The sequence below is a fragment of the Bombus pyrosoma genome, linkage group LG9 (assembly GCF_014825855.1).
Source record: "Bombus pyrosoma isolate SC7728 linkage group LG9, ASM1482585v1, whole genome shotgun sequence".
Lineage (NCBI taxonomy): Eukaryota > Metazoa > Arthropoda > Insecta > Hymenoptera > Apidae > Bombus > Bombus pyrosoma.
In genome coordinates this window covers 13,905,494-13,930,395 of record NC_057778.1, presented here as the reverse complement: position 1 = coordinate 13,930,395, position 24,902 = coordinate 13,905,494, and the positions used below count along the sequence as shown (strand labels likewise).

The window sequence follows — 24,902 nt, the reverse complement described above, 5'->3', positions numbered from 1 at the left end:
TTTCCACACCTGGTGCACTTGTGAATCACCGGTCGCCTCTTATATCGTAGATTTTCGATGTTCTTCACCGTCAGCCTTGGTACTGGAAAATAGAGAAAAGACGAAACGGCTGTCAGTAAGAGGAGAACGCGTTTCATTCGATATTTATACGCGAAAAAAAGAAAGAGGATCGTTACACGCCCTACGAGCGTAGTTATGTATATGTTAGGTTCACCGTTTAGTACGTGAATTCTAATATCGTAGAATGGAAATAAAGGCGAACGACAGCAGTGACAAGGAGGGGCACAGCGCAAGAACGAAAAAAAATTTGAATAATTTACTTACGAGAAACCACGTTTTCTGGCGCAAGCCAAAATATTTCGTGCGTATACAGGTGCAGCGTATATCTGACATTTTGCCGAATTTTCCTCTCAGGAAGAGAAGAGAAGAGAGGTAACACATATTCGATTTCTTTCGTTTAATTGTATAATACTTACGAGACACGGGGGAAACGCGTGAGGATTTCGTTTACGAATTTTCGTTTCCTTGCTTTGCTGGTTTTCTTCGATTACCTTACGAATTTAATGAGAAACAACCTCTTATATACACACAAACTATTCGTGGAACTTCATTTGCAACGCTTAACATTTATTTTACGAGATAAAGTTGTCAAGATTCGATAAGAAGTAAATTTAGTAACAACATACGATCACAGCATATTAGAAGCGTATGCTATGGTTGTTATGCTTCTCTGATTTGTTTGATTCGTATTAATCGTCAATGACTAGCTAGATTCACGACTGTTTCGTAGGTCATATATTAAGATAATGTATGAGTCTAGCGTGTGATTGCCAACGATGTTTGTGCTTGAACTTCCGGCCGCAAATAGGACATTCAAAGGTAGGATCCTTGCCGCACTCGACTCGCAGGTGCTTTTTCAACGAGTCTCGCCACAGGTATCGCTTGCCGCACTGGAAGCACCACCACAATTTCTTCGCTGCAAAGAAAAATTCAGAAATTACTTGAACGGCCGTACATAGAAATTTTTCTGGCAGAAGCACGCCACGTTTCGCATAAAACAATTAAAAGCTATCGGTAACACAAACTGATGGCTTTCATGTAATCTGTGATTCGTCGGTGACGAAATTTCGGCGGCCGAATAAGTGAAAAATGCGATTTGCCTGTGACAATGAGCGTTTCATTAACAGGCAAGGAACAAAATTACAAAAAGATACGAAAGATACTTTTCGGATACGTTCCTCTCTTTGATTCGTTTTAACACAATATGCGAAAAGAGGAGTCGCACTTATTATAGGTATTATGCGGATTTATTATCGTCGATAGTTACTGCTGCTGCATTATCTTCCAAGAAAACCGAAGAGACAGATAATCGTTGAGAATCGTTCGTTATAAATTAATATGATGCATGGATTTCGCGTGAGATTGCCATCGATGTTTATGCTTGAACTTCCTGCCACAAATTGGACACTTGAAAGTAGGTTCTTTGCCACATTCCACTCGGATATGATTCTTCAAGGAACCACGCCATTGATAACGTTTGCCACATTGAAAGCAGATCCATCCCATCTGAGAGTGAGCTGCAAAAGAAGAAACGTAAAGCGGATTGGTTAGCCTTCAATTTTTAAACTTTTGTCAGGAGGTAAATAAGTTCGCGGATTTTACTATTTTCCCCCGTTACTTCATCGTTAGTACTAACGAGTAACAATAACGAAACGATTACACCTTAGACAATACAACATTGACACGTTACTCTTATTCCGTGCTCAAAATTATTCGTCGGATCATTCGATCGAGCAATTTAATGCAAGACGCTTCCTAATCGCTTATCAAACGACGAGGTCTATTCTCGATAACTTTGTGCAGAAATTAGACGTTTCATCGTTAAATTTTTAACGAGCCTTTATTCATTTTCTAACAAGTTTGCTTACAATCTGCTGGAAGCCCTCAATTTTCTAAACTTTGTATAGTAATGGTAAGATTTTCCGATTAATTTGTACAAAATTGATATTCTGAAATATTCCGACAAAAAAATATGGAATAGACGATCAAATATTGAAAAAAAAAAAAGAAATAGGTCAGCATCAGTGTGTATAACACATAATTCATAAAAAAAAAAAAAAATGCGCGATGAGACGTGAGAATTAGAATTCATTTCCAACGTATTATCGAAATCCTTGACTATGTAAATTCGAGGTAAGATGCGACTGCAATCTGTGCTTGTACTTGAATCTCCTTCCGCAAAGGACGCAGTTGAATTTCGGTTCCTTTCCGCAAAGGCGGAGATGCGTATACATGGAAGATTTTCTCGAGTAGATCTTGCCGCACACTCTGCACGGATATACAGTTTCCCGAGCGGCCAGCTCACCTGAAACACAAACGATGAGTCGTGCTTGGATGCAGAAGGCAAAGCGTTTCGCGTTTACCGACCAGACCGGACAATCCACCCCATTACATTGATTGGTCACGATGCATACCTGATTCCATAAAATTACTTAAATTAACCGCAAGTATCGTCGATTCGTTTATTTCGCGGGAAAACACTCGAAATTCAAGCGCTTGCGTTACATTTGCGTAAAGCGGAAAGGAACATTAACCGGTAACAAATTTTCCGGTAAATTTATGGGATAGAGTCGGAAGAAACTTTAGTATAGTGAGCAGGCGACTGTTGCAGAAATTTACATCAACATCTATTCTTAGCGAAATATTTTGTTTCTGTTTATTGCTCAACTTCCCGTTTCTTTACGTATTGCTCTAGTTTTGGAACCAGCAGCATATCGCATAGTTTTCGTTAGCATAGTACACGTATAGCGGTGGTACATCCAGAAAATCTAGCAAAATACGAAATTTTTCGGATGCTATTAAAATATCACTTTCTACTTGTTTCTTTTTTCTCTCAAAGTCTTTCTCTCGTCAGTCTCATTTTCTTCGAGTCGAAATTATCGTGCAAAATACTCGTCCGGGACTCAATACCGACAATACGTTGGACAAGTCAAATATACGATATTCGATTTTAAAACGTAGCTCGCAGCACAGGCAGATCGACGTAATTGTGGATAGACTTGTGATGCTTCGCGAGATGGTGTTTGTGTTTAAATTTTCTTCCGCAGACTTTGCAAGAGAATCGTGGCTCGATACCGCATTCCATGCGCTTGTGTAAATTCAACGATTCTTTCCATTTATACGTTTTTCCACAGTTGTTACAGAGATAGCTCGAACGAAACACGAAAATCGGTAAACCTGAAATCACAAAAACATACATTTTTATTAGAACTAAGAATCGACCGCTGTTTATTCGATGAACACAATTATACACTTTCCATATTTTATGAAAAACTACCCTGTTAACAGCACGTTGAATGGACGTTCAATGAACAATATCTTTTATTATTACACCCAAGGAACGTTTACACAAATTTCTGTATGTATACCGTATAATATGACAGAGTGTACCGCTGAAAAATTATCGCGCGACAGATAATGCCGATATCTATTTCGTGATAATTGCGGATGCGATATAGAGCCGATCGACAACGTTCTATTACTTGAAGATTTTATATCGTTTCTTTGCTTCTTCATCGGATAACGTTGCCAGTATGGAAATGAAAAGAAAAGAAAAAGAAACGAAGAAACGCGTCGATTTCATTAGTATCTTTTCAACCAAACGAGTTCCGATTGATCATGATGATGGCGTCTCTTTAAATGTTCTTTCAAATGGTGCTTATGCTTGAATCTTCTGCTGCAAAAGATGCAGCCAAACTGCGGCTCTTTTCCACATTCCAGTCGACGATGTGTATTGAACGAATCCCTCCACCTGTATGACCTGCCGCATTTGACACAGACGTGCTTCTGGTGCAATCCTAAAAATTAACACACCGAATTTGTACTACCATTTCGATCAGTCCTTCCAACGAGATGCTTAACTATTTAGAGGGAACAACTAGGTACTTGATATTCTAAAGTGTATTCGCAGATCTTTCTTGATTCCAGGATGACGCTCGAAACGGTATACAGAGTTGTACGCTAGATCTTACTACACCTGCTAACGAGACATTTGCCTTTCTCTTTCCTTACAGAGAATTCCTTTTAACCGATTCTTCCCTTTACATTTTACGCCATAGATCGAAACGATATTCGTCGTGACTAATTCGCTACTAATTCGTATTACGCGTTTCTTTAAGTTATTTATTGCGGCCAAATTTTACATAACGTATATAAATACAATTTCATGTATAAAACGTACATATTTAAACGATGGAAACACGGAGCGGAGTACAAGTTTTCTCTAAAAGAGTTACCGCCATTACGCACGATACGTGTTATCGTAGTACGAAAAGTTAAACGAGCGTAGCTACGCAACAGCTATGTTTTAACATTTTAACCGACGCATTTTCATCTCGAAACTTGACGATGCTATTGCGCGGCACCGTTGCTCGAATCGAGGTAAATATTTTTCCCGTTCGAAATAATCCAATGATGAACGTTGATCAAATGTTTCTTTAACATCCATTTGTGGCGAATTTTCGTCCCGCAAACGGGGCAAGAATGTTGCGGGCCCTTCCCGCATTCTTCTCTTTCGTGTCTAACCAACGATTGCATCCATCTGTATTCCTTGCCGCAATTCGAACAGGAGTGTCTCCCAAGTCTCTTGTAATAGTCTGAACCGTAGTAAGCTGAAAGAACAATGCAGTTTCTGTAATTATGTAGGTTCAGGTATACGCCTATTCGAATAGCTTCTTAGCGTTTTCCTATTACGCTTATCCTTACGCTCCTTTGAACGTAAAATGAAAGAAAAGCATCGCCCTAATGTGAAAATGTATCGAGCGCAATAATTCAAAACACTGAAACTTTCGATGAAAACGCTTTATTAAAATTGCGAGCTGTTTTCAATTAATCGGTCCATCACCATTTTTGCGTTAAAATAGTTGCTTGCTAAAAGCTCAAATATTATTCAGATGTAATCATTAGCAATCAGATTCCGCGTTGATCCATTCGTGAAACGTTCGGTCCGTGTTAATTCCAGTTGAGGCTTGGTTTTCTGTCTCGGTGTAAGCAGTTCTTGTTTCATTTGCAGCAGTTGCTGCGTAGTCCTTTCAATCGATTATTCGTACTACAACGTTTCCACGCTATTGTGACAATCGAAACCCTACTATACGTTCCATTTATTTTAAATCGCATATTCTCAGAGTAATCGTTCGAGTCTTATTAAACGGTGATAGACGGTGTGTTATCTAAACAGATGAATCTGTATGAACGCGTGGACCACTATACGCAATAGAAATATTTATTTACACTGTAAACGTATGAAAATACGTAAACTGACGTTAAGAAAGATACAGGTATAAACACGATGATTCGCTCTCTCGGTCCGATGTTAATAAATTAGGAGATTCGTTATTAATTTGGGATAATAAACACTCGAAGGATTCAAGCTGAAGTCACATTTTTGTACAATTCTTTACAACGTCAGAAGATTCTATAAACACGATTTCGAATGAATTCCGCGATTCACAAATTTAAAAACCGAAATTCGGAATTCGGAATTTAGAATTCAGAATTCAGAATTTATAGTCAACTGAAGTAATATCATGGAAAAGTGTTCTTTTTGTGTTTATCAATGAAATGTATCGATTATTTGAAATCGACGGTGTCAGTCTTATAAACGTGCAAATCGATACAGTATGAATTTACAGTATCGAGATACGCTAACGCAGACGGTGAAACGCATTCTAATATCCTACTCTTCTTGTCACGTTCGGAATGTTTAAAAAAGCTGTCGGGAAAACGCGATATAAAAATGTTTTCTTTTCTTTTTTTACCGAAAGGGAGAACATTACCGTCCGAAGTGTTCCGATCGGTTTGCAAAGGGACACAGGAGCTCGAGATTCTCGACGTTCATGGTTTCGGAAAGGTTTCCCAATTCTAATCATCTCACTCTGTTTTGTGAACGTTATTTTCGTGACGTAACAAGTAATCTCTGCGTTTGAATTTTCTGCCGCAGAGGGTACACTTGTGCCTAGGTAACTTCCCGCAGCCTTCTCGAAGATGTCTGGTCAAGGAGTCCGTCCATGTGTAACGTTTCCCACACTTGTAACAGGTAAACGGAGTGTCGTAGTTGACACGATTGTGGTCCCTCTTCGAGTCTGAAACAGATCAGAAAGAGAACGAGAGATTAACGAGATTAACGGAGTTTCGTTGACCGTTCAGTATCCTTTATCTCGCGCGCGAGTCGTCTATTTTATTTCACGTTGAAAGTCGTGTCTCGTTGCAAGAAGCAACGGTATTCCAACGATACGTTCGTCACGAAAAAGGTCATGCTTATCATTCGTCGGCAATCTTCGAGGCGCATTAAGGACCGCGTTAAGAAGCAAACCTGAAGGAGGGATCAAGAAGGAAGCGAACAAAAAAAAATATTGTATGTACGTACACTCTTCTTTATTGCTCTTGCAGCTCGTGTTACGTATAGATACTACCTGAAAAATAACTGAATAATTTCGGTAAATGACGCAACATTTGTGCGTGTATTGATAACATTAACAACGTTCAAAGGTTATCGACGTTAACGAAAAAAAAAAAGTTAATCGTAGAACGGTTCTTTCGATATCGGATTCGCTTCCTGAAGGATTTTTATCACGGAATTTTCTACAACACACCGAGTACGTTTATTTCGCTTCCACACCGTACTTGCAGTTTTTACACTTTTTACTCTTCGATGCTTGCCGCATTTTTCTCCTAAGTGTCGATGATACGAAGTCTTCCGAGAATAGGTTCTACCGCATAGGCTGCATCGGTAGAGAGTGTTGTTCGCCATACCGGCATGCCCTACAGCCGCCACCCAGCCTGAAATCGTAGTTTCAGCCGTTAGATACGTCAACGTTTCCCTCGTATTACCATCTACCACCTTACTACCTTCGAACTCTCCTGTATCTCGACTTGGCTTCGAATATATGTGTACATATATCTACGCTTTTAATCTTTCCCTTATCGACCGCGATTTCGATCGTTTTAACACGTTGTTAAACTAAAACAGCGGAAAGATGGTACCTTACCATGTGTTCCGTCGTTTCGTCGACTCGAGAAGAAAAGTGAATGTAATCGAAGTTGAAGCAACAAGCAGTTACCGGCAAATAAACGGCGATCGTTAAAGTTAAAAGCGATTAAAAGTAGTTGGCGATGCATGGAAAATTGTCTTTATTCTGCGGTGCGTGAAGAGTTAAAATAGTCTCGATTAAACGTCGAATACAGAAATTACTGTACGAGATCAGTATACACTGTACACATACATAGAGAGTTACTTTCTTTCGTTATCAGCGAAAACGTGGGAAACGACAAGTAAATATATAACTTGGCGCTACATTCGGATTATAAGGTATCGTCACTCGATTATACTTGAGCTCGGAGAATTGGAAAACGATCGGGTCACATGATGCATCCATGGACTGTCCAGATGTGTCGCTGAAAATTCGAACGTTGCTTAAACGCTTTCGGACAATAACGGCACAAGTATTGCGGCATTTTGCCACACTCCTCTCGCAAGTGACGATTCAGCGTGCTTTTGTTCGTGTAGGACCTGTTGCACTTGAAACAGGGGTACGGCTTCTGGAAATCGTCCCGAGCAACGTTTCCCGGAAATCTCGCCTGACCTGAAATCAAAATCCAGAGCTGATCAATCAGATTTAGAGAGCGTTTCTCGCGATTTAAAAAGAGCTGTAACATCTTCGGTGGTAGTTTAATCGATCTCACATACGTTCCGATCACGAGCCCGTAACCATAGGAAATCTGATGGAAATATTTCAAAATCGGTTGCATTCTCTAATGCCGCGAAGAAATTGAAAACAAAGAAGCTGAAATAGTCTCTTCCTTCTTTTGTCATTTTTGTTTTCGTGGAAACAGATACGAGAAAGTAAATGATAGTAAACGCGATTGCTTTAGAACCACTTGGTAATAGAAAGAAAAAGTCAGCAATTCGCACGACTGTCGATCTTCCGTGAAGATTCTTGCTCTTCCTTTTGTCTTCCATTGGTCTTCCAGTCGGTAAAACACTCAAGTAGTTCGAACGCAAGAATATCTGAACGACGAATTCGAAAGATCTGAGACATGGTTTACCCTTGCAATTACAGTTTTATTTTCGCGTACTTCGATAATCATAATAGAATTATAATAAACTACAATAACACGTTGAGAAACTAGTTTATATATAACCAAGGCCTCAGCAGGCATTGTTTTCACGACTTTTTTTTTCATATATTGTACACCAATTATTCAACATATCACAGAACATTTCTCGTAGAATGAAATTTTTTAAATCAATCGAACTTTCTTCAAAGCCGGTCGACAGTGTCGCACATCGTACCGCTGTTATTTCGTATTTTCCAGGAAATCGAATTTTTTTCATCTCTTCTTCTACTTCCGTCGAAAAAGATAGTATTATTAAAACAAAAGAAAGTGCCGCGGGTAAAAAAAAGAAATATTTCAAAGGAAAACGAACATCTTACACGTGCTTAATCTGTTTCTGCTATTTAACTATGTGTTGATCGTTGATAGAAGGGTAGCGTAGCGAGTTACATAAAGAAACAAGAAATGTTGCGTGAAACTATACATGTAAGAAAGAAGAAAGATAGTGCGAACATCGTGTGAAATTCGATTCTCTTCATGAGAAGTTCGAAGAAACCGACGACGAGGAAGGATGGTTAAGTTTGGTCGACGATGATGTCTTCATGGGTGCATCGACCTTTCAGGATCCTAGCAGGAAAATACGGCCGTGAATCGTCGAATTGTGCCGTTGAAAGTTAGCTTTTTGCTTGAATCCTTTCTCGCAGATACTGCAGATGTACTGAGGCGGCTTACCGCACTCGTCGTGGAGATGACGTTTTAGGCTGCTTTTGTTCTTATACAATCTACCGCACTTGTGGCAAGAAAACGGTTTCGGCAAGAAATCTTGGCCCCGCAGTGACGGATACCTGTTCCTTGAGCAACTACCTGTAATTTAGAGGTCAAAAGAGCTTCGATTATTCGAACTAATCTCGTTTGAGCTAAATTAAAAGCGTGTTCCCTCAAAATTCTCTTTCGTTCTTTTCATCTCACTTTTCGCTAAACCAACGACGCGCGTCTCAATATATATGTATATATATATATATATATATATAGAAATGAGTTTACGTGTGTGTTTTCAAACGAATGATTACAATACTCCAGCATCGAAAAAATGATCGATACGTTTCGAATATTAAAAATTTATTAGTGTGCCCCAACTGAACTAACGAAACTGAAATGTGAAGGTTGATCTTGATCTTTGATAGCTGCGTATCTTCGGATGATGATCGGATGTGAAATGAGTTATCAGCTATGCGTGCTTGTTCCACTATTTCGGAAGCTTTATTATTCAGAGCGTTAAACAGACTCGCGAATAAAATAAAAATTTATTAATTCTGAAAATTAAACGGAAAAGGTGGAATTCCACCTTCCTCGTTCCCGAAGAACAAAAATATACGTTTCATTTGACTTTGTACGACTTCCATTCGAAGTCTTCCTCTTGTAGATATAACAGATACACAATTTTCCTGCACCCATCACGTATGTGACGGTGCAACGTCGTGGCATCTTCTCAAGTGCAAGATCTTCCGCGGAAGTAGCCAAAATGGTCTTCTTTTTGGAGATTGCGATTTTTCAGCCATTGTCAGTCTCTTCTCCACTTTGCGTTCTGTAATAGAAAAAAAAAAAGTAAAGTTGTTCCATAACATGATCAATTGCTTTCCACCGCCATAGATCTGATTGATCCGATAAAAATTGTAACAGTGGGATAACTACAGATAACAGAAATCTGCTTCCAAAGTTGATGCAGAAACTATCAAGAAAATGTCATCTTCAGAAGAGTATATACTCTTGTCGCGATAACGTCGATCCTTTGAATTGTCGCAACGGGTATCGTTCCGTTTGCAGGAAACTCGAAACGATTACGATAATTCTCGAAGAAAGAATGGCAATCTTATCTGAGATTTTTTACGAGGGAGCTTTGCAACGAAAATTATCCTATCGTTTCTAGAATCGATTAAATAAAGAACAAATAAAGAAATTCGACGGAGAAGTCGAAATTCAACGGAACATTTACGAAATTATTTCCACGAATTTATTCAAACGACAATCTTTTCCTGAGCTGAGAATGTTGTAGAAAAAAATTCGAATTGCATTGATCATAAAATAAAAGATTCTCTTATCCCTGTGAAAATCTCAGACAAATATGCTGCAACACGAGCAAACTCGAGACAACGTTGTTGCCGAAAACATTTTATCGTGTTTACTTCATTATCGTGAAATCTATTTTGCAATACGCCTACGAGTTCCATATTTATTCGATTAAACGAGATATGATTGTTGTACAAGCTCGAGTTTTATTTCGTGTTTGTACCGTGCAGGAGAACAACGTATGATCGGTGCGTACGGTCCAACCTGAAAACAAAAATTGGTAGAAATTAGAAACATTGTTATGACTGCCCGCCAGATTATCCTTTCTAATTTTATCCAGTCTTTGTAAAGATGCATAGACCGTTGCAGCGAGTCGTGTTGAGACGTGGTAAAATTTTATTTCACAATATTACAGGCCTTTCCACAAGTAAAAACATTGAACTCCTCTATTGGAAGACTAACATAGCGGCTCCATTCAAAGGAGTCACTTGGTGAATGGAAGTCAAATGTTTAATCAAATGATGTTTGTGCATGAATCGGTATCCGCAAACTTCACAAGTAAACTGCGGCAATTTCCCGCACTCCACGCGCCTGTGTTTAAACAGAGACTCCTTCCACTTGTACGATTTGCCACAAGCCTCGCAGAAAAATCTCGTTTCGTTACATTGGCTTGCGATTTCTGTTCCTTGACGCGGTCCCGATCGTTGGCGTCGATGACTTCGTCGTTGCCACATCGATTCTGCAAAACCATGCAAACGGTAATAGAAGCGTTAATCGAATTAAAATATAATTCAATCACGGAAATGATTGCGAACATGGATCTGACAAATGAGATTATCTCTAAAGAATGTTATACATATAGATTATTTGTTCGAAACGCTGTCTTTTCTGATTTTTCAATGTCATTCCAAGGATTGGTGCCGACCATTTCAAATGAATCGAACGCAAAAGTGCCGCGGAAAATTCCGTGGAGAATGTCTGATTTATTTCGTGAAATAAATAAACGAGGATGCTTTTCGCTGGATAAATTACAAAAATAACAGATCCTAGATTTTCCGACTGACGAAACCGAGATTAAGTAGGATCGACGCGAAATCCTAGTAACAGGGGATGGATTAACAATTCGTAAAGTCCGAGTTTCTTAAATCTTTGCGGCGGCAGCTTCTCAAGTGCTGCGTCACGTGATGTCTGTGTTTAAACATTTTCCTGCACTGCGGACACGGTACGTTCGGCATTTTTCCACACTCGTACCGCAGATGACGATCGAGCGAACTCTTTTGACTGTACACCTTGCCGCAAGTACATACGTGCTTCTTCGCGTTTATGGAAATCGAGGGCAGCTCTGGAAAGTTGTCGAACGCAAGCCCCGCACCTTTTACGTGAAACAAGCCCATGTCATCTGAAATCAGAAATATCGCCTTCCGTTAGTCACTTTCCTATCCCGTACGTATTTACGGTTCAACGCTTGTTTCTCACGAGCTCGGTCGAAACACACTGTGTCTTCTTTCTTCTTTTTCAAAACCTTGGATATACATATATACATACAAGCGGTTGTCGCATCTCCTGCTTTCATTCGCATTATCTTTTAACAATTCTTCGATAAATTAATCGTAATTGAACGGATAGAAAACGGATTTGTATCATAGTCTTGTATGTTTATTAAAACTACAGAGAAACAGCAATGAGTTGCAAATTGGCGCGCAAAGTTATAAAAAATATACTAAATATTTTTCTACAGTCAACGAACTTTCGTGTGGAATAAGAAATAGATAACGACGTTCTCTTTATTGCGTACAATTTGGTGTCTTGACGTGACGTAACCACAAATGAAGTTTATTACTCTTAAAGGTGCACTTTTCACACCGATATTCCTCTCCACATTCGCTACGTTGATGACACATCATCGAGAACTGGTACTTGAAACGCCTCCCGCAATCACAGATTAGACGACCTGAAAAAAAAAAGCGGAACCGTGTCACTAGAGGGAGATAAATAGGTTTGGAAATTGGGCGGTTGGACGACGCGATTTCATCGCCAACGAAACAGCATATCTGTATTGTTTTTCATTTCCATTTCCACTTTCATTTCCGTTTCCATCCCCATTTTCATTTAGTCGCTGGCTTGAACAAAAAATTAAAAAGGTTAATTGGTTTGAGCAGTCGCAAAGAGATAAGACAACGAGATGTTTACTTCCCTAACGGTTACGTAGACGGAAACAGTACGACAACGTACGAGAGTCTAATTGTAAGAGACAAATCGTTGCTGAATAATTAAATTCTTTATTGTTCGTCGAGTATCCTCGCTAACACAATGGTTATCAGTGATACACTCACAATGGTAATTATATTTTTAAATTCGCAAAAAATCATAAATCATAAAGAATATATCGTATATATGTAACATTTGTATACGCAACATACGATCTTTATTGAAGTCGCCTGAGCGTCGTCATATTATTACGTGTGTATACTTTACACATGTTACGTGGATGAATAATGTTTTCTCCTCCTACTTGTCGCTATCATCCTCAGCAATTCTGAAAGCTCTCCACAAACAGAGAAAAATGTATCGAACGCTTACGTGCTAATTATTATCGTCATCGATCTTCTTAAAAGCAAGAGGTATTCTTTCATTCGGGCTTCGCGTTTAAGCTTTCTATTATCCGTTTCTCGCTGTTCCTCGTTTGTCTCTCGCTTGTCTCTCGGAAAAATCATCGATATTTATTTTACATATTATAACATACGCGCATTACACGTATAACCATAACTTTTTATTTAGACTTTAAACGTATCCTTCTACATGGGTATTGGTTGCTCGTATTCGCGTGTACAGACATGCCCCATATTCTGTATGTATATCGGATAGTTTGCACACGCGCACGTTAATCACGTTATCATACATATAAAGTATGTAGTTTGAAAATAATTTCATAGGCATTTCGCGTACAATCACCCGCCGGCATAAGCGGCAACTCGAATATCGCGTAAATAGCCTCGTTTATATTGGCACAAATGTTGTAACGTCAACAAGGGTAAGGGATGTTTATCAAATTTATCCGATGAGAACAGTTACCGTTTACCTATCGGCTCGACGAATATATTCGATGAAACCTCTTCCCTCGCACCGTATTATTCATTTCTTTTGACTCTTCTTTGTACGCCACTCCATCCTTCAAAGAAAAAATCAGAAACGATACCTGATTTACACTATTTGCACTATAAATTGCTTCGCATTTAAACGCGCCGCGTATCTAAATCTATGTTTTACCATGTTAAACGCTTGTAATAAACGTACACCTCTCACTTCCTACGATGTTTATAATCAGTCTTTGCGCTTCTATTACGCTTTTATTCGTATTTATATGCGTGCAAAGATTCCAACGCAAACGGAAGATAGCAAATCATAGTTTTCTAAATCACGTTAGTCATAGACCTCGCTTTAGTCCACTAAATCTGTAAACTGTATCTAATGATACAGGTTTTCCTACATTTCGCTCTGATCAATCTTGGAAGACGCGCGTTCTATTTCTCTCGAGTCGCTGATAAAGTCGTCAACGAGACGTCAACGCGAATTTCTTGTCCAAAACTTCTTCTCATTTGTGTATCATCGAACAACGTTAGCTGTCATTGGGAACGAAGGAATGAAACGCCTAACGATCGGAGTCATTAAAGCAATCTTATATTTTGGCTTAAGTATATAAAACGAAAATAGCACGAGTTTCTGCGAATTCGCAAAGACTAGGACTCGGATTCTATGATTCTTTCTCTTCGAATAGAAAAATGGATATGAAACACGACATCGATAACAATAACGTTCGTATTTTGAGGCACATGAAGTTGGACTCGAACGCGACACGCGGGAGCCTTTTTAAAAAATTACTTTGAATTCTTTGTCGCAAAGAAGCTCGTACGAAGAAACGGAAGAGGCTGAGCTTGGCACGAATGTGCTTCGAAGCGTTCAAGATGGTTGAGAACAAGAACGAGAACAAGAACGAGAACAAGAACGAGAACAAGAACGACAACAAGAACGAGAACGAGCGCGTGGAAGCTGAGAGGTTCGCACAGGTTGTCTCGGAAATCTCGTCGAGTTTTCTCATCGAACGATCGAATAGAAGGAAAGTTCGCGAAACGACATCCGTAAATCAGTTTCGTATCGGACAAAAGATGGATAAATCGAGCGAAGGAATAGCGGAGAAACATGTGATCGACGACGACTACGTAAAAGAGAGACCCAGAAATAGATCGTCGTCGATGATTTATATCTAGCTTCTATGTAATCGAACAATTTGTCAAATTCAAGACAGACGTTTCCTAATAGATAGGATCAGGCAAAAAGCTGGAGAATCTCGCCGCGTTATTTCGAACAGGGCAAAGCGCAGAGCAGGAACAAGATACGACGGGTAGAGAAGAGGCAATAGAGAAAGTGAAAAGTTTGGCAAAAGTTTATGCCAATAGGTACATACAACAAGATAAATACGAGATTCAACGTCTCTATAGAACATTATCCATACGCTTCTTCGCTGAGTTGCGGTTGACCGGTAAACGAATCGTCATCGAATTTCGATTTGACTAGAATCTTACTTGAAATAATTCTTTGTCGAATCTTTGGTCCTTGATCGAGAGTTCTCGTCAACGTAAGGTAATAAAAAAAAAAAAAAAAAAGAAAAGAAAAAAGGAAGAAAAAACACGGTTAAATTTATTCAGAAAATAGCCTTCTCGTTAAGTTATACCAGCTATATGAAATCGACGATAGATCAGCTGTGTCAAAACTGTCGGATGATCACGAACCGTTCCTTTCATGCACTGATCGTGCATCTACGTAATCTTCAATATTATCACAGAGTGCAATGAAAAGTCGAACTCGATGGATCCGTTATTCCGGCCAAGTCGCATGGAAAGACACGTTTCTTTTTCCATCGTACTACGTACGACTTACGTCCTCACCATAAAGTTACTATTCAATATGTATAATATATGTATATGTATATGTATATATGTATAATATATTATATATATAATAATATTTTTTTGATTTAAATAGATTCTCTATCTTGGATATTATTCTACGTTAGGTAACGGCCTGCTTAGGCCCGATTTTAAACTAGATGATACTAACTCAAACAAAAGGAATCAACGCAAGTTATCGAACGAATTGATCAAATTCGTTCGATCGCTTCGTTGATTCTCAAACTACTTACAATCTCCGATTCAATCGACAAAAATAATATAACTTCGATCTTATGCGACAACAACGAACGTTGTAAAGCTTGCTCTACATCGCCCTCTTGTCGCGTTAAACGAGTAAAAGGGCAACGACGCTATGCGAAGTCACGCTTTCCATTTCACATTGAATCGTCGGTAGTGTGGAAGAATAATCGTTCTTCCCTTAAGGCTTAAGGGCACGATTATTTCGTCTCTGTCCCCTCATCGTCAAGTTCGGTGAGCCTACAGACACCGTTTGTTTTTGACTAGAATTTCCGAACGTTACTTCAACTAGACTACGCTAAAGAACTAGAATACTACAATACTAGCGGGATATTACTAGCGTCGGAGACATTTCGTTGCATCGAGAATTTCAATCCTTCCGACTAATTGCAAGAATCGACATGTAACTCGGGAAATCGGTAACGATCGATGAACTCAGTTTCCAACTATGATCATCGAACAAACCCTATCTGTGTATTTCGATTCGACCAATGGACGACGGAATCCTTGTCGCGAAATATCCACTTCTATATCCGCGATAGCTCGTGTAAAAACTCTTGCTTCCCTTATAATTAGTACAAAAATAATTGGGCGATTTAGCAATTTATCGAAGGCTCGAAAAGGTTCCGGAAAAGCTTCTTTTTCTCTCGATACTCGTTCAAACTTAATCTCCAACGTCTGACAAAACCACGAAACGAATCACGCGTTTCTTTCCAAATTTTTCTGACACTCTTCTCGAGCCTTCCAAAATATTCAACAATGTTCTTTACGGCTTTTTTTCTGTTTCTTTTTTTCCTTTTTTCGTCACTTTATACATCGTTAAACGGGATCCAACAACGACTTCATGCCACGATAAAGACGGATCGTTAATTTCTCTATTTAAAACCGTCTTCTCGCTCTAATATGCTCTACCCGATCTACCGAGTACGAAGCAAACACAAAAGAAATTCTTCCGAGTTGTATGACGGAAATGTATTGTCATTATTGTGTATTACGGCTGTTTTCGGTTGCGTGAATAAGGAACACATGCTTATTACCATTCGGATAGTACACCAAAGACAACAGTAGTTGCATCGAAACAGGACGTAGTGGTAAAACTACGTCGATGCAAGGAAACGATAAAGAAAAGATTGGAAACGATAGGACACGATACGAGTATCGTACGTATAGAAAGAAAGCATAGACGACTAATTGTTGAAACCGTTCTAAGCGCGTATTTTCCAAAGGATATCTAAAAATAGAGGGAAAAAAAAAACACGACAAGATTGTGGCCGGTGAAGAGAGAAAGAACAGAGCGGTGAAAAATAAAAATACCAAAGATCTAAGATGACAGATAGCACGAAGATTTTTCGAATTCGAGGTTCCCTCGAGAACCGAAACTCCTCGTTCGCCCTCGCGGATTAGCTTTAGGATTAGATCCGGAGGTTGTGAGAATTTTCCTTCAGGCCCTCTGATTAACGGCTGTGCCGGCAGATTGGGAGGCCACGTGGCGGTGGTTGATATGCGCCTTCAAGTTCCTCTCATACTTGGAACTAAACGCGCAATGGGGACAATTAAAGGAAGGCGCCATGCCACATTCGTAGAGTAAGTGCCTCTTGAGTATGTAAGCATTTTTGTAGCTCTTGCCACAACGTGAACAATTATGTCGACGATCGATCCCGGACACGGAGACTGTACCGATCGGCCGGTTGTTGTTTCTCCCAGGATGACGAGAGGGGCAATGAAGCCTTGCGCGTCGTTGAGGCGTCAACGGGGCCGGTACCTCGTTCGCGGAGGATCGCGAAACGCGCCTCGTCCCCTCAGAACTCCAACCAAGACTCGCGAAGAAACCTGAAATCAATCGAAACAAACGTTTCGAACGGTCGATTAGTGGCTGCCCTATCGTATAGACTGTCGTCGGTATGTTCGTTGCACGATTGCTGTTTACAACGGCGAGGGCCATGCGATAAAAAGAAAAACATTCAAGTTTTCAAGCTTAGCAACAACGAGCATGTCAAGGGGAACAGGATCAACGGGGGGGAATGATTACGTTCTCGTAGATGTTCTTCTTGCACGGGCTATTCTCTATATACGCATCCTGGTCTTCGATGATACGATACACTTCCAGGGCAAATTGCGCAGTGTTTCCCGGCGAAGGGAAAAAGGAACAGGACTTTCAGCCGTCTCCGATGAAACTACTCTTCTTTCGTACCTCGAGCATTTCTCTTGTGCTTACTCGGCATTCGCCCCATCCTTTTTGCCCATACCTTGTCCGTGTTTCCGTTCATGTGCCGCGCATGTTTCGCATACGGTTCGTCTATGTTTCCATGTGACCTCTGGTATTCGCACCAATCCAACTACTGTCCTGAAACACTCAAGCAACGTATCGATTAATAAACACGTGTATATACATATACATGGGTTCGTTGGCTTTCGCTGATGTTGTCGCCTTCAAGAAACAAGCGACAAGTTGCAGCTTGTCCTTGGGATAATCGTAGTTTCTCATATGATTTCTTTGTCGGTGCTTCCTTCTTCTCAGAAGATCGTCTCCTAGGTGGATGGAACAACCGGCCCGGTCACCTGTGGAAAACGAAAGCAATCAGTATGCGGAAATTACGCGTTTCTCACCATGTTTCTTCCTGAGTACGTCGAACAGCACATCACCACGATATCGAAATCGTTGCCGCCAAACCAACCCACGAACACGTACGTCATACGTCGTGGTAGCGACGAAATGAGCGAAACATGAAACTCGAAGCATTTGCCTTTCTAGACTTTATTTTGCTCTAAATCGAATACAAGGCTCTCTACAAATTGACAAAAAAAAAAAAGGAGGGAAACAAGCATTTTGGAATGTTCGACAAATCGAAACGATACGTGTACAAAAAAGAACAAAATGAAAAAAAAGCACAGTGGTGTAGAAAATAGGAAATGAACGATCGGCCAGTGAATGGAGTCACGCGATTCGACACAGGCGACGACATAGAGATACGTATCATCATATACGTATACATCGTTGGAATCTTGTGGCAAACGGAAGGGCAACGAAGAAGAGTCGCGATTTTCCGATCCACCGACCGATTGTTCTATAAATTTCACAAGCAAGCGATTTTTTTCGCATAGTAAAACGAAGCGGGTAAACGGCGATGCGTTACCGGCTTCCGCTTTGTCGTGGCTACGTTGCGACATCCGTTTCCGCTTTTCACGACCGATTTCAATCTCGGTGCAGCGCACGTTCGATTGCTCGTGTGCCGTACACCGTAGGTGTACGTGCGTTTACATGCATGCGGATTTGTCGCGAGAGAACAAGCAAAAAAATTATCTAGAAAGAATATTCGTTATCATCATAGCGTAATCGTTAATAATTATTGCTCTCTAAATAATATTAATATAAAATGGAGACAAAAATGTGTAATAATAAATCATCGTTCGTTGGCAAATACATGGCGACAAAGAAATTACGATTACAAATATGTTTTGCGTTCGAGGCGCTGAGCGGAAGTTATAGTTGCGTTATTTATTTTTACGTGCTCTCTGTTCTTTCTCTTGCATACACGCGCATACATACACTCGTACGTGAATTTGCTCTCTCGCTCTCATTTCCTCCCTGTGCTATGTCTCTCTGATATTAACGGTTGCTTTCGCTCGCACGCTCATTTTCTCTCTCTCGCTCTCTCTTTCTCTCTCTCATTCTCTCTCTCTCTTTCTCTCTGTCACTAACCATACAGTTCGGTAGCGGTGCTTGTACTAATTATAAGAATATCGTAGTTGATGTCGAGCGCGAGATTCCCTTGGTGCGGCGCAATGAATTTCATTCGCGGCACTGTATAATACTTTTGTCATAGTTTGGAGAATTGTTTCGATTCGATGCACGTTTATGTCAAAGAGAAACGGTACAGGACCAAGGGATGTCTCGATCTCGATATTTTCCACGCGGCCTCGCTCCACGTGCGGTAAATTCGCTATTATTTATTACAAATAATTGTACTGTGTAATTAAACGCGAACGAACGAAAGAAATGTAAAGGAACGCGAGTACAGCCGTTACTAAAACGCTATACTTGTTACTAAAACAAAAACAAATATATAGTGATAAAAAGGAAAAACAAAAGAACAAGGAGAAACGTATAAGAATAAATAGAAACCGAAGTAAAATAAAGACATGGGAATCACATTGCGGTTGTTAGGAATCGAGGAAAAAAGGAACAAATGTGTAACGCGTAAAGGATGGTAGTCACTATGTATGTATATGGATCGACAACGAAGATGAGTACGTCTTAGCGGATACATTGGCAGTATAAAGGCGAGTGATCGAGATTAAATTCTGTTTCCTTCGGCGTAAATAAATAATTTCTAAAAAAATATCACTGGTCTCAAAAGGGTCGGCGAGTGTCACTCGTAAATGATACATTAACTCGCTGTATTTTTCGACAGATTCGTCCTTCTAACCCTATTTGCGTCGCGTTTCGCAACAAAAGTATTTCTCCTAAAAGGAAATCAATGCTTCCCTACCGGCCCACATCTTCAATCACATCTTTAAATATATCTTTTTTAGAGATACTATCTTTTCTAAAGATACTATCTTTTTTTAAAACAGCAGGTTAGGGGATGAATCCATCGAAATTACGCGTCAACTGGTTTCTCTGTGCGTGACACCCGGCCGATAATACCGTAGAAATTCGTTCACAGCTGGATGCGCCCAGCGCCTCTTGATTTCTTTTCTTTTTTTTTTTTTTCCTCCCTCTTCTATCCTAAAATCTAAGTGTTACATGAAGGCACTTAACACAAGGCTCTCTCGGTTCAAAAGCTATACACACTTCCCTCGGTATTATCATGTCTCGTGACGCTTTTCGTTCGCTTCGCTCTCGTTACGCCACTCCTGCTTCCATTATCGCTCCTTCCATTCTTTCTTTTCCTTTCCTGTTCTTTTCTTTTACACAGTCCTCGAACGTACGTTGCGCAAACATACCAAGAAAACATATCGACTGATTCCGCTAAATCTATTAGCGCGCAATTACACATCGCAATCATTTTTATTCTCACATTTTTCTTTTTTTTTTTTTTCTCTTTCTCATCAATAATCACAAGACGTGTCTTTTGAAAGATAGGTGTAACGCGAACGAGTGCATCGCAGTGCCTGACTGCTGCTCATAAATTTTTACTTATGATATAGATTCGCTTATAGGTGATTGATAGCAGGACGTTTTCAATACGACCCTGGTATAAGGATAATCGATAATATCCTTCTTTCTTCACTTTCTACACTAAACACTTTGTTTCACCCCCTCCTACCTCGCGTTCGCGTTCCACCTCGCTATGTATAATGTAATACATTCACACGTGTAACTGTCTTTCGAGTGGAGAGCCGAATTAGATATTTTCAAGCATTCGATTAGACTCGAAGAACACTGGGTAATTAAAGACAAAAGTACGAGTCGTCGCGTTGCGAGCAAATTTTTAAATATAAGAGAAATATAAAATTTTCTTTTAGACAAACAGCTGGCGAAACGAATATGCGAGCGATTTTCTGTTATACAGAACACGCAGTCTCGTAATTCGTTTCGTTTGCCTCTTTTCATACCCGTGTTCTGAGTTGACGCAAGTTTTCGACGTTGCCTGTCCATAAGTATCTTTTATATAATTTTCTTCTCTATCTTCTTAAGATCTAAACGCGTTTCATTTTTGGACGCGATGCACCAAATAGATGTTTCAACTGTTTCTCACGGGTTCACAGGCCTTCCCTTTTTACCTATCTTTTCCTGAAATTTTTCATTACGGGAAATTAACAATTATTTTCTCTCCTCTTTCCTACCATGCACGTCTGTACGATAGAACGTCATACGTTTGTCTCGCTGATACCTTTCGTCTCTCTCTCTCTCCCTCTCTCTCTCTCCCTCTCTTTCATTGGCATTGTTTCATGTCCGTGCACACAGCATTCGTACGCGTCACGCGTAACAAGAGCAACCGATTCGTCGGAACTAGTACGGCTGAAGAATGTTCACGAATTTGGACAGATATTTTGCCCAAATAGAAACGAAGAATAAAGTTTTCGATGGGGCATCGCCAGATTGAAAAGGCAATTTTTTGGCTCTTATTTTCCTTCCTACAAATTTTCTCTCTAACCACTAAATTTCTCTTTAAAAAGCGAATGCTTTGCAATCGAATCTTATTTCTGAAATTCTGTCGCTCGAGGTATAATAATAGAAATACAATAAGTTATACAAAAAATAAAGCACTATACTTCCTAAATTTCTGGATAGTATGGTTGATCGCGCTCTTCCTAAATTGCCCTATCCCGTATACCTAACTGTATGAATCTTTTCGATCTATGTTTGCCGAAACCGTTCTTCTTCTTACGATTAGTTTATTTTCTCGCAATAAGTCCCGCGAAAAAAAGAAAAGTTTCTGCCCTCGAAACATCATACGAATGCCAATTACGCCTAATATATAATAAAAACTATATAACTATATTTCGCTTTTCTTTTACTGATCTTTTTATTCGCCTTGTTATCTCTAATAATATAAATGTCGAATGATCGAAAAATTCCATTGCAACAAAGCGTTAAACAATTTCTTAACAGAATTCCTATCGGCAAACAAAATCTTGGTAAATTTTGCAACATCGATCGTACGGAATTTCCGTGAAATTTTCGATAATAGATGCGATCCATCGCGAGCTAAATACATCTAATCAAAACTCTGTGGAAGAGGCGAACGACAATTACTAATGGTAATTCGAACCATTAGAAATATTCTTTTGCTTTAAATGCATTTTAATGCCAAACTATAACATAAAAATATCAAAATATCTTTTTCTTTTAAGCTGGACGTTATTAAATCCCATTCATTCGATACCATATAAAAATACTTCCGATTTCAACAGTTACTAATAAATGGAGCCCATATTTTTTAAACGATCGTACCCCGTCCAAGTACGGTTATTCTACTTTTCTACGCCTTTCGAAACGTTAAAGATTTCAAACTCTCTGGGTTGGTAAAAGGACCAAACAAAAATTGTTAAAAATTATCGACGTCGCGTTTCATTTCACCGTCCCTTCTATAAATACTATCTCGATATCTCAAATGTCGAAAATCATCGACTTTTATAATAGTTCATATTTTTCAATTGCTTTTGGTTAGAGTGTTCCCAATCCCAAACCGACACCCAAAATAAAGAAAATTCAAGGTATTCCACCTTTGCTTACCTGCGTAATGAAAACTTAATTATAAAAAACAAAAAAGAAAAAATAAGTAAACAATTATAATAAACCCAATTATAATGCGTAAGACACGAGTTAGATAGACCTGATTAAAAGCAGTAATAATTAGCACGAAGGATAACTTGTAAAGAAGCTAATCATTTACTACGACGACTCCCTTGTGTATCCATATGATGTGTTCGTGTATATGTGCGTGTATCTCTCTTTCTTTCTTTCTTCCCTGTGTGACGATGCGTATGTAAGTGTATGTGTATGTATTGTTTACGTACATGAGCACACACAATGCTTCTGTCTATTTATTTCAAAAATTTTATCCCCTCTTTTCTATCTACCCTTCCTTTCCCACTTTTTAATCGCGATATCTTTATATTACTATATATACGTTTTTTTTCAGCTTTTTTTTAAATGCTTTGAAACTGACGGCGATCCCGAATTACATGGTTCTCGCGACATCCATTGTTCTTAAGATTGCAAACGTTTGACTTTTGCCATCTTCATCGTCTTTTCCCATGTTACTTTGCTTTTTCGTCAATCACGATCAACGCTTGCAACAGTTGAGCAAAACGATTCCAGGAAATTTCAGCCGTGGAAAATGCCATGCTAATAAACCATTTAATATTTGCGTTTCCTTCTTGACAATCGCTTGAAAGGCACATGTAAATGAACGGATTTACGTATGCTGTTATCCCAATCATCTCGCTGCCGTTTTTCAGCTTGATCGATCGATTAACTTACGGAAAGTGTTAAGCAAGAGCTTTCGATACGCGCCTTTCACCATCCAGCGAAAAACGAGAAAAGTCGAGTGCAAAATGTTTCGAGAGGGAAGAAGAAATAAACGAAACAGGAGGAAGTCCTGTACAGGTATACAGAATCGATAAGAACACACGATAGAGATAATCGAACGCAAGATTCTATGTTTTAGAATCTAGAAAGATTACTAGCGTGGTCATGTTCAAGCTGACATTGGAAACGAGCGAATAAATCGATTATCCGCAAATTTTGTCGCAAAAATGTTATCACAATGATAGGAATAAGTATCGAAAAAAGGGATAGAAAACATGACGTATGCTTGCATGTAGACGGATTCGTTTTTAGGTTTTGCAGGGGAAATGGTGAGAAACGGCGCGTATCATCCGCTCAATATTTTCTTCTATGCCCGTTGCTCTTATTCTTCGCGTCAAACGGTCTCTAGCGTTTGTTTCTTTTCATTTTTCTTTTTTTTTTTCTTCTTCTTTATCGCGATCGTTAGTACCACTTTTATCCAGATCGAAAATCCTCCACGCGATCTTTACCCTTTCACGCAGACGCACACTCATTCTTTCACTCTTTATTTCCATTCGTCTTGCTCATAGTTTACCAGCTCCCTACCAAAAATTTCGCTCCATTATTTGTTAATATTCGTCCGGTCGGCTTGGCCGACCACAGATTCTCGCACGGAGAACGCTAAGGCGTCTCTTCGTTTTTTTCTTCTTCTGCTTAGATACAAAAAAAAGAAAGTAGTCATTAAATTCTACGATCTAGCTAATAGTACTTCTTACATGTCTAATAATCTAGTAATCTCCGTCAATGACGGCGGTCGCGTCGGTTGGTTCGTCGGCATCGAAATTGCCGACCTCTACGATTTCTACCATCCCTCCCGACTACATATATTCCCGCGAACGTTTGATACCAGCTCCGCTCTCGTTCGTTTCGACCGCCGTCACGCATCAAGGCCTCGCAAGGCAGTAATATTATCGATTAATATTTATTTAGTTACTATGCATCAAGTCGATCCATAAACGTATCTATCGTCTTCTCTTACCGTCTTTTCGTCGTCGTCGCTCCTACTACTTCTACTCAAGCCTACTCTTGTTTCTAATCCTCTTTTCGGATTTTTCTTCGCGACGAAGCGCTCATCTGCTCCCGTTCCTCGAACGTAAGCTCTCTTTCTCTCTCTCTCTCTCTCTTTCTCTCACATACACGCACACACATACACACACGCGCACACACTTTCGAAACAGTAGCTGTTTGTTCGCTTAGCATACAATACACGCATTGACGAACGAGTTGTCGATCGATCAAATAGAATACAGGTTGGCGAAGAGAAATGCTATGACTGGTACGATATCGGAAGAAAAAAAAAACGGGTCGAAAATAAGGAATGGCTTAGTTATTGCACTCGTACGGAGGAGAGTCGATCCTGGCCTGCTACGTGTCGCTTGATTCGAAAGCGTATAAGAGATTGGCGCGAACGTCCCTCCGTTTGTGTTTAAACCGCGATCGCTGTTGTCGAGACTCGGGACTATTTTCGACGAGGAATCCGTGCGGCTGTTCTGCATCGA

General features: G+C 39.7%; 2 protein-coding genes across 8 annotated transcripts in view; both read right to left on the bottom strand.

The window, feature by feature from the left end:
• LOC122570551 (longitudinals lacking protein-like) overlaps nt 1-24,902 on the bottom strand; it is a 148,897-nt gene that overhangs the window by 5,357 nt on the left and 118,638 nt on the right. Inside the window, exons 7-8 of one of the 7 annotated variants that reach the window (XR_006317842.1) lie at nt 1,328-1,577; nt 867-976 (exon numbers count right to left, since the gene is read on the bottom strand). The exons of 5 other annotated variants lie outside the window; for them this stretch is intronic. Coding sequence is in view for 1 of the 2 variants with exons in the window: in XM_043733019.1 (XP_043588954.1) it covers nt 10,626-10,918 (293 nt within the window). In the remaining variant the exon portion in view is untranslated. Of the gene's footprint in view, nt 1-866; nt 977-1,327; nt 1,578-10,610; nt 10,919-24,902 lie in introns of those variants that run through there. One more of the 7 variants, XM_043733019.1, reaches the window with a different exon arrangement.
• Nucleotides 1-24,902, bottom strand: part of LOC122570562 (zinc finger and SCAN domain-containing protein 26-like) — a 137,835-nt gene that overhangs the window by 10,914 nt on the left and 102,019 nt on the right. The gene's annotated exons all lie outside the window — the stretch shown is intronic.